This window comes from Alexandromys fortis, unplaced genomic scaffold (genome assembly GCF_014885135.2).
Source record: "Alexandromys fortis isolate MF-2015 unplaced genomic scaffold, M_Fortis_MF-2015_v1.1 scaffold_119, whole genome shotgun sequence".
NCBI lineage: Eukaryota > Metazoa > Chordata > Mammalia > Rodentia > Cricetidae > Alexandromys > Alexandromys fortis.
This window is the reverse complement of record NW_026067991.1, coordinates 3297485-3308434: the sequence shown is the minus strand read 5'-3', so window position 1 is coordinate 3308434 and position 10950 is coordinate 3297485. Positions and strand designations below refer to the sequence as shown.

General features: G+C 48.6%; 1 protein-coding gene across 4 annotated transcripts in view; it reads right to left on the bottom strand.

The window, feature by feature from the left end:
- The window catches only part of Slc12a8 (solute carrier family 12 member 8), a 158718-nt gene that overhangs the window by 133035 nt on the left and 14733 nt on the right, over positions 1–10950 (bottom strand). For 3 of the 4 annotated variants that reach the window (XR_007594962.1, XM_050159911.1, XM_050159913.1), the window contains exon 2: positions 1610–1756. The exons of the other annotated variant lie outside the window; for it this stretch is intronic. Coding sequence is in view for 2 of the 3 variants with exons in the window: in XM_050159911.1 (XP_050015868.1) it covers positions 1610–1756 (147 nt within the window). In the remaining variant the exon portion in view is untranslated. The remainder of the gene's footprint in view (positions 1–1609; positions 1757–10950) is intronic. 4 annotated transcript variants of the gene reach the window in all.

Sequence of the window (10950 nt, the reverse complement as noted above, 5' to 3'; positions counted from 1 at the left end):
AGAATGTTGTATATATAATAAATAAATAAATCTTAAAAAAAAAAACTGCCCCCCACTGTAGTAATAAGTGCAGCGGAGCTGTGTCCCAGCACCCCGGCCGCCTGGCTAGCTTATGCCCAAAATAACAACAAACAAACTGTATTCATTTAAACACTGCTTGGCCCATTTCTATCTAGCCTCTTCTAGGCTAATTCTCACACCTGGACTAGCCCATTTCTAATAAGGTATGTAGCACCGCTAGGTGCGCTTACCAGGAAGATTCTAGCCTATGTCCATCCTGGGTCAGAGCTGCCTGGGAAAGAGGAGCCTGGCATCTCTGCTCCAGAGAGCAGAGCTGTGGAGTCTGAGCTCACTTCCTCTTCCTCCCAGCATTCTCTTCTGTTTACTCCACCCACCTATGTTCTAACCAATAAAATGGGCCAAGCCAGTTTCTTTATTAGCCAATGACCTTCCTCCATCACCCCACAGAGAACAAACATGTGTTTTTAAAAACAAAAAAATCAAAATAACAACACCAAAAATATCAACAGAAAGATTTAAGTCTGAGGCTTCCCAAGGGAGCATTCTGCCTCTAGACTGCAACAGAAATGCCTTGACGATGTCTTACCTGATGATGTACCTCGTGTGTGTGTGTGTGTGTGTGTGTGTGTGTGTGTGTGTGTGTGTCCCACAGCACTGGCTATGTCTCTGGCAAGCACTTGTGGACAATAGTCCCTCTGAATGGCTGTCTTCCCTCACCTCTCCAGCCCAATCCAGCCTTCAAGCCTCCAACTCCCCTTCCAGACAGCTTCCCCAGACACCTTGTATCCACAGCAGGGCTCCACCCCTAGGAGCCTTAATGCTCTGAGTCTCTACCACCAGAGGGACAGAAGCTTGCATTTTACAATCCCGTTGCCAGCATTCGTGTCTGCACACACCAGGCATTCACTGGTGTGTAATTCTTAACCGGGGGTCTTTTGTTCTGCCTGTTGGAGCTATTGAAGTTCACTGTGTGAGAAGACAAGGTGTCAGGCTCAGGTACACATCTGCAAGGGAAGCACCGTAGTGCTAATTTTGCCCAAAGCATAAAAAGGAGGTCCTTTGTGCCTTGTGTTGAAGATGAACTTAACCATCAGACTCTACTACAAGAGGGTTTGTCCTGGGCAATAAATCCTGAGAGGGAGGATCTTATACCTCCAACCAAGGAGCCCTATGAACAAGGCCAGGAGCAGTGAGGGAAGAACTGTGAGAGAGGAACCACGTGCCGGTGGGTTGGTGTTTCAGAGGGGCACAAAGTGATGTGACAAATACCAGGAAGTCCAGAAGGGTCACAGACTAGAGTAAAAATCACCATCTCTCTGAAGCTTGCCTTCTTTCTAGTCCCACCCACAATAAGCCCTAACTCCATAGAGCCCAGTCCATCCTGAGGCTCTGACTGGGGAAGCTCTGAGGCCCAGGCTCCCAGGATTCATATGCTAAAAAACACTGCCAGCTGTACACTGTGCTTCCTGCTTCTCCTTCCAGGAGAATCTGTGATTCAGGACTCTGATCCCTAACTGTGGGATCCTAGATGCTCTTGCATGTCCCAGTCCCACCAGAAAGGTTCCAGGGCCACCAGCTCGTCACTCACCACCAGCCAGCCTGTCCTCAAGAAAAGTACAACCCCAAAAATGTTGATCATGCAGGATGTGAACACACCGTCCCAGGTCCCAAACAGCACTGGCTCCCACATGAACAGCTGGATCTTCCACCAGGGCTGGGGCTGGGCTAGGATGCCCTGCAAAGAGAACAGTGAAGTCAGGTGAGCAGCTGACAGGACCGGGGGAGTGGAGTATGGGGAGAAGACTGAAGCAGACAAAACACTTCCCACCTTGGGGACATGAGTTCAAATCCCCAGCGCTCATATGAAAAGGTGTATGTGGCTACAGGTACTGAAATCCCAGCATTGTGAGGCAGAGACAGGGAGATGCCAGGAACTCATTGTCTAGCCAGCCTACTCAGAATAGGTTTGAGTTCAGTGGGATGTCTCAGGTAGGTGTGCGTGTGACTCTCCAAAGGGGTCCCTATTCTCTCTTAGTGGCAGGGGATATGTAGTTAATTGTTTGACAAACACTCAGCCTCTATGCAGGTGAGGTCATGTGACTGGGGGTAGAGCATTAGAAGCAATAGTGGGGCTTTGAATTGATGGGTTGGGACCCCACCAACTAAGCCAGTATCTCTGGCTCCCAGAAATTTACATTCCCTTCAGTCTTCCAGTCCCAGGGGTGAGGGGGGCTTTTAGCAAAGGCTCCTGCCATTGACTGGGTGCCATGCACCACGCCCCCAGTTCTGTGCGCTGGCACCCAGTTCGTGAGCTTCGGGCAAGGGGGCTGGAGGTTAAAATACACAGACACACACAGACAGAGAGACAGCGACACGGATCATCCTTGAATTCCCCAAGAATGCCCCCTTTATTGTGTTCAAGGGCAGATTATATAGAGATAGCCACGCCCCAGCCAAACCCACCAGAAACCACTCTCCTGCCATCAGGAACTCCTGAAGGTCTCGTGCTCAGAGCAGCTGTAGGCACTCAGATCAGGAGATTATAAGAAATTCAGGATCTGGGGTCTTACTGCTCCCAACAACTGGGCACTTTTCATTCCTTCAGCCTTTCCCATACCTCTGTCCCCAGGTTCTTCTGGTTAAAAGGCCTGAGTAATTTGTTTCTCTGAACACGGACATCGTGCCTCCTACACCTCTTTCTTCCTAAGATGCTAGGATCCGACAGTAAGCCTTGGCCGCTTAGCTTTAGAACCAGAGATAGACCATTGGTTCAGTGGGTTCTCTGCTCATTTTTTCCAATTGAAAAATAACAAAAGCATTTATAAACCCATGCTAGCTGATTTCTATGCCCATTTGACACAAGCCAGAATCATTCTGGAAGAAGGAACCTCAACTGGGAAAATGGCCCCACCAGATTAGTCTGTAGGCAAGCCTTGGGGGCTTTTTCTTGAATGACAACGGCTGTGGGCAGGTGGCCTGGGGAGCTACAAGAAGGCTGAGCAAGGGTCTGGAGAGATGGCTCAGAGGTTAAGAGCACTGGCTACTCTTCCAGAGGTCCTGAGTTCAATTCCCAGCAACCACATGGTAGCTCACAACCACCAGATCTCTTCTGGCGGGCAGGCAAACATGCAGACAGAACATTGTATATTGTATAATAAATAAATTTTTGAAAAAGGCTAAGCAAGCAAGGAAGTTGCATTCTTCCATGGCCTCTGCATCACTTCCTGACCTGCCTTCCCTCCCTCTGTGACAGGCTGTAACGTGGAACTGTAAAATAAAAAAAAAAAAAAATCTTCCCCCCAATTCTTTTGATCATGGTATTTTATCACAATAGAAGCCTAACTGAGACAAACCCTCAACTGGGGACCCTTTACTAAGACGACCAAAGACTAGGGTATGCTAAAACATACACAAAAGTGGTAGTCCCTCAGGCTGGGAACTGCTCTTGCACAGGCTGAGGCATTCATTGAAATTTGGCCAACAGCAGAGTCCCCGGCACCCTAAAACCATGTGACAATGATTAAGAATCCTCAGCAGACAGGAGAGAGGAAGGTCTCAACCATATCACAAGAACAGTCTGCAGCTGGTGAGTTCATGAAGCTGCTTTTGACCAACTGTGTTAACACCTCACTTGGGCCCAGAAAGTCAGAGTGCCTGGCATTTCCGCCTTCATCCTGTGTCCAGCTTCCTTACTGTGGGTCACCCGCTCACCTCACAGGCACGTTAATCACTCACGGAGCGGCTGTCTCGCTTAGCCCACACCTGTTCCAGGCTGAAGGCACAGAGATAACTTACTGTCCTAAATCTCCAGCCACCTTGAATCCCAGCAACAGCAGACCCTCGTAGGGCACCAGATGAAGACAACCGTTCATAGTGGTGAGGGTACGCCCTGGAGAGGAAGTGATCAACTTCTAGAGCCAGGCAGTGCCCCTCAACCAGCCACAGCAATAAGGACTATTTTAAGACTACCCTGCAGAGCCAGGCCACGCCCTGGCCAGGACTGCTCATTTATGCAGACTTCTCGCTCCCGCTGCACCCAAATCTTTTTCTGTTTAAACCTAAGACTCATGTCAGTTCCCAAAGATGGACTAGGGGTCATTGGATCTCTTGTCTCTCAAATGTAGCAGACTGGCTAAATCTGGTTTTCACCTTTGCTTCTTTAACTGTATGTCAGGTATGGGTGGCCAAAACTCATGATGCTGGAACCTAAACTTTTGCCCTAAAAACTCTAGTGACATTATCTATAATCCAAAGAGAAGGCAGAAAAAAAAAAAAAAAACAAGACACAGGAGACAATCTAAGATCCAGAGTCAAAAGGGCCTGGCTCTGTGATGGCTGGGAACAATGGCCACACCTGTGGCCCCAGTCAACACTAGACAACTACACTGCTGAAAACAAAAGAACCCAAATGATGTTCCTTCCTTCTCCCTTTCCCACCCTAACCCACCAAGGAAGGGCCTCAAAGTGAGTTCTGCTCACTCGAGGCAGGGAAGGACAGAGAGGATGGAGGGATGTTCTATTGCTGTGACGAAACACCATGACCAAAAAGCAAGTTGGTGAGAAAAGGGTTATTTGGCTTACACTTCCATATTGCTGTTCACTGAAGGAAGTCAGGACAGGAACTCAAATAGGTCAGGATGCAGGAGGCAGGAGCAGAGGCAGAGGCCATGGAGGAATACTGCTTACTGGCTTGCTTCCCATGACTTGCTCAGCCTGTTTTCTTCCAGAATCCAGGACTACCAGCCCAGGGGTGGCCCCACCCACAATGGACTGGACCCTAACTGAAAAACTGCCTTACAGCTGAATCTCATGGAGGCATTTCCTCAGCTGAGGCTCCTTCCTCTCTGATGACTCTGGCTTTCGTCAAGTTGACACACAAAACCAGCCAGTACAAGGGAGGAAGGACAGGGGTGGGATGGAGGGAAAAAGGCGGGGAGGGGATGAAGGGAGCATGGATTATGGGCAATCGGGGCACTTGGTCAGGGAGGAGGAACTAGCAGACTATAGTCTGCACAGATTTTCTACAGACCCCAAAGAGGATCCTGAAGGTTCCCAGCACAAGGACTGATGGTGTTTGACACAGAAGTGCTAATCACCCTTGTATGATCATCCCAGGTCATAGCTAAATAGTATTGCACTGTACCTCATACATATGTGCATATTTTATGCTAATTAAATGATGTGGGCTGTGCTTCTGTATTTGTGTTGCTTTATTGGTTGATGAACAAAGCTGCTTCAGCCTGTGGCAGGGCAGAATAAAGCCAGACAGGAAATCCAAATAGAGAATATGGAGAGAGTGGGTGGAGTCGAGGAGATGCCATGTAGCTGCCAAAGAAGAAAGACGCCAACAGCCAGACAGAATCTTACCAGTAGGCCACAGCCTCGTGGCAATACACAGATTAATGGAAATGGGTTAATTTAAGATGTAACAAACCTGACGGCCTGAGGACAGTATCTGGGTCCCACAAGGAAATAAGATAAATTGTTCCCTAAAAGTTCTTTTGACCTCCATATGTGTCCAATGGCACATGTATCCCCTCCCTCGCCCCACCCCACAGACCCACACACAAAACAATATTTAAAAATTAATTTAAAAGATATGAGAGAAGGAAAAAGGAAGTGGCAGGGAGAGTGCAAGGGTAGGAAGGAGTGAGAGAGGAAGGAAGGAAGACGGGAAGGGAAAACTGAGGGAGGAGGCTTCAAGAAATAACTGGGGAGTCAATTAGGCTGGAGATGCAGAGGCCCTGTGAGACTCTGGTCACCCTGACTGCCGGCTCTCAGCTCTGCTGACGTCTGTGTTTGCTCATTACTCGTTCATCTGCCTTTCACAAACCACAAATGCGGAAGCTCAGCAACTGATGTGGCTCAGAGCAAAGACTCTGCCACCTGAGACTGGAACACAGCACCAAGGGACAGGGCTGATGAACACAGGCTTGTTAGCTAGGATCCCAGGCTCAAAACTGAGGACACAGCCCAACTCCTGTGCTGTGTGAGCTTCCTGTCAGGGCCTGTTATGGGTCCATTATTATTAGAGACAGTAATAACGGCAGCCATCAGCAATAGAAAGAGTTACAAGTCTGCCTCCAAATCAATGCTCTGCTCTCCTTGAATCCCCACAGCCCTGGAGACAGATGGATGGCCCTGCCCGGAGATAAGAAGATTCCTGGCTGTCCCAAGTCTTCCAGCTGGGGCTCCAAACCATGCCCCGGTTGTGGGGTGTATACTCTACACTACCACATTCACTTAGAGGCAACATGTCCTTTTCTTCCCTGTGGGCCCTAACACCCTGGGCCTGCTTCCATCTGGTCTACCCTGAGAATGGCCATGGCACCACTCTGAAGGTTGTGGAAGCCTTGACCCTCACACTCTAGTTAGTGCATCGCCCTGAACAGTGCTTGACTATAGCAGGTTCAAACCTCAGGACACCGCTGACCTTGAGAAAGGCAGCAGAGCTGCTGTGGACTGGCTTGGTGACTGAGCCACAGTCGCATGTTTCAGGGTGCTGGGGTGGGGTGCTTCCACCTTCTTTTACAAGTGGTCAAAGACTTTCACTTCTGGCTTTGACCACAGTTGCAATCCCAGTGTTCTTATGGAGAAAGACCCCTTAAAGTCAGTGGAAGAAAAGAAAGATAGAGAGTGGAGAGAGAGAAGGAGGAGGAGGGAGGAAGGAAAGAAGGAAGGAAGAAGAAAGCAGGCGAGAGAGAGAGAATGGAACGGAGACCCTTAGCATAGAATGCCAATAAGTACTCCATTTAACTTTCCAGAGCCCTTGGAATTGACTCGCTGCCTCCCAGCATCCCCATAGAATCAGTACTAGCCCAGCATCACCCCACACGCGATATCATGCCATCTCACACGACTGTCCGAGCTACTGTTTAGGACAGTGTGATCCAAACAACTGCCTGTTCAGGTATGAGGGGCAGAGCCACCACCTGCAACAGAAGCAGACGCATCAGAGGAGAGGGCAGGGCCAGTTCTCACCCCACTTCACTGGAAGAGGAGAGAAAGGATGAGAAAAGAGGCTAGGATGACAGATGCCAACGTGAAGCCTATTCTGGGAGTGTCAAGGGTTCCCTGATCCCAGTTGTTGGCAGCTGCCTTTAGAACACAATTGTCCTCGGCTCTGGACTATCAATTCCAAGATAACAAGAATCCCCTTCATTGGCTCGCACAGACATGCAGGCTGAGCAAAGGGAAGTGGCAAAAAGCCAGTGGGTCAAAGCCAGTGGGCCTGGTGCACGGAACACTGGGAAACAGGTGTGCCCGCTGAGCAAGATGAACACAGTGAGGAGCAAGTCTGTTATTCTGGTTTGTTTTTCTGTTTCTGCAATAACCCTGATCAAAACCAGCTCAGGGAAGAGAGAGTCCATGTCAGTTCACACAATCCATCATCAAGGAAAAGCGAGGCAGGAACTGAAGCAAAGGTCATGGAGGAAGGCTGCTCCCTGGCTTGTTTTCTCTGGCTTACCCAACTCCCTTATACAGCTCAGAGCCAACTGCTGAGGGATGGCACCACCCACAGTGGGCTGGGCCCTCCTACACCAATTAGGAATTGAGAAAACAGCTCACAGTCATGACCCCAGGCCTGTGTGACCTGAACAACTTTTCAGTTCCCTCCTCCCAGGTGACATCAGTCCCTCAGAAAGGGAAAAGATGCTCAGGGGTGGGTCCCTCACTCTCCTGAGGACCCTCAGCCCTCTGGGAAGCTAATGGGAGTCTGGTCTCTGGAGTCAGTACATCTGGAGCTGCCGGCTGCCAGAGTTGTTCCCAAACCCCTGGGTCAAGAAGCCAGATTGTAGCTCTCTGCAATACTGAGATAACCCTGACTTTTAGTTCCGAGACAGAGGTATTTCTCTGGGACAGAGACTCTCCAACAGGAGCGGGGAAGTGCTCTCCTTCCTGTACGGGAATGCTGAGCGAAGTGAGACACACACTCCTGCCAAAGGCAGCCTCATGAATGCAGGCCCTTGTTTTGCTCCTATGGTCACCTGCCAGGCTTTAAGGAACACATCTGAACTGTGAGATCACAGCTTGTCGCTCTTCGGGCAACTGGAGGAAAAGAAAACAGCCAAGGATGGGTTGAAGCAGGACACAGCCTTTGCCATCTTCCCAGAGTCCTTCTGCAGAAGCTTAGGCGCTCTCCCTGGGTCCCATCTCACGCACAGGGACCAGACGGTTGTTTTCTGGGGGCTAACAATTCAATTGGCCATCTGAGACTGTGCGCAAGCTTCTCCTGACCCATGATGCAATGGACTGGTTGGAATACTTACTTCCTTTAGCCATCCCGGGCTAAATCACAGTGACAGAGAGCTGGCCACCATGGTGATGTGACCAAGAATTTAGGGGCCAGAGCCCACCGAGGGTACCTACATCAAGTATAGATAGCAACACAGTTGCATCACGGAAACTGTGCAAAGTTTAACTCTCTGAGACTACAGTCGTGAAAACTTTGTAGAGGGGACACACAACACAGGAGGCCTAAATACAGATAAGGATCTCTTCAACCTCCCCAGTGATGGATGTGTAATGCACCCAGCAGGAGAGTACCAGGAAGCCAAGAGAGCAGTCCAAGTCAGATTTGTCTGGTGCAGGACAAAATTGCCTGAGCAAAAAAAACTTAAGGGGGGAGGGATTTATGTCAGCTCCTGGTTTCAGAGGGTCCAGCCCATGTGTGCTGGGCCCATGGGCTTGAACAGAGTCTCATAGTAGCTGATGTGTGTCGTGGAAGGGAGCTGCCCACATCATGGCTGGCCAGTGAAAAGGAAGACACAGGACTAGGCCAGAGCAGGGGAAACAGTCCAAGGACACACCCCCACTGAGCTACTTCCTCACAGGCCTCCCCGCCTCCCTACCTTTCACAGCCTCTCAGTATGGCCATATTATGGATCTATCAGATAACTAATCAATTGATTACTTGAAAAATCTCATGATCTGTCTCAGGAAATGCCTTCACAGTCACACCCACATACAGGCTTTGCTAGTCAAGACGTTTCTCAATGCAATCAAATTGATAGACAAAATTAAGCATCTCGGGGTTGATGGTTCATCAGATAAGGACTCGTGGTGCCCAAGCCTGTGACCTGAATTTGATCCCTGGAACCCACAGGTAGAAAAAGAAGCCCGATTCCCATGGGTTGTCCTCTGACCTCCACATGCACACTGCACACACCCACACATGCACACTCGTACATATTTACACACTATAAATAAATAGCCATCTCGGGTTCCAACTAAAAAAGAGAAAAATGAATCGTGTGAGAAAGTGGAACTAGAGCTAACAGTTTGAATTGAAGTATGTATATGGAGAAAAATAAGTACACATGTATATGCTTACAAACCCATCTTCTTTCTCTCTTGCGAAAGGACCTATAAGCAAAGACATTCCCATGGCAAAGGGCATGCGTAGGACGCAGGTCTTCAGTTTTAGATGCCGTTCTTAAGAAACCAGGTCTCTTTGAAGAAGTCGCTGAAGCGAGACTGGGGAAAATAATTACAGGATGAATGTACGTGGCTTCTGCCGGGAAGTAATGCACCAGGCTTTTTCTTTTTGGACCACCAAGCAGCTCCCAAATCAGGACACAGAGACTTATGAATGCCTGGCTAGCTCAGTCAGTAGCGCTTGAGACCATTAATCTCAGGATTATGGGTTTGAGCCCCATGTTGAGTACTAGAAGTAGCAGGCCTTTTCTTTCAGGTCACCAACCGCTCCCGAATCAGGACACAGAGACGTCTTACTAGTTATGAGTGCTCGGCCTAGCGTAGGCTTGTTTCTGGTTAGCTCTTTTAACTTAAATTAGCCTGTTTCTCTTTATCTACCATTTACCTCAGGGCGAAAGCTTTTCTTTTCTTCTGTATATCCGACTTTCACTGTATCTCACGTCTGGCTGGTTCGCAGCTGCCTGGCTTCTTGCCCCTGGTTTGTCCTCCGCTTCCTCTTCGTTCTCTTTTCTCTTCTCTCTTGTTCCTAGATTTCTCCTAAACTTATTCGCTTTGCCCAACAACCCCACCTGTCCCTCTCCTGCTTAGCTATTGGTTGTGCAGCTTTTTATCAGACCCATCGGGTGCCTCAGACAGGCAGAAACAAAGGCAACACATCTTTACCTAATTCATAAAGAAATGTAACACCCTGACAGCATTAAAACATGCAGCACCCCTTACACAGTTAAAGCAATATTCTACAATATAAACAACTGTAACTCATCTTTGAGTAATTAGATTCCACAACAAAGTAAGGAGCTGCTTTTTAAAAAGGAGAAAGGAAGGAAAGAAGGAGGGAGGGAGGAAGGAGGGCAGGCAGGCAGGCAGGCAGACAGGCAAGGGAATGTTAATAGAACACAGGAGCCAGGGTTGAAGAACCCCCACTAGCTATATGTGGCGTGCTGATTATTAAAAACAAATGAAAAACAATAGTAGTAGAAGAAAATTTTGTATCTAGGACTAGGGAGATGGCTCAGTAGGTAAAATACTTGTCATGCAAGTCTGAGGATCTGAGTTCAAATCCCACAGAACTGATGCAAAGCCGGTGGCAGCCAATTCTGTAATCCCAATGCTGTCATGGTGGGAGGCAGAGTCAGGAGAATTCTGGAAAATCCAAAGACTACTAACCAGGTGTCCATAGTGTAAGCAATAAAGTGGCCCTGTCACAAACAATGTGGAAGGCAAGGGGAGACATGCAGGTTGTTCTCTGACCGTGACATGTGAATCATGACATGCACATATCCACATCCATGTTAAACATGAAGAGATAGAAGAAATATGAAGCCTGAAAAGACACACACACACACATATTTAAAAAAATTTAAAATTTTGGGGACTGGAGAGATGGCTCAGAGGTTAAGAGCACTGGCTGCTCTTCCAGAGGTCCTGAGTTCAATTCCCAGCAACCACATGGTGGCTCACAACCATCTGTACTGAGATCTGGCGCCCTCT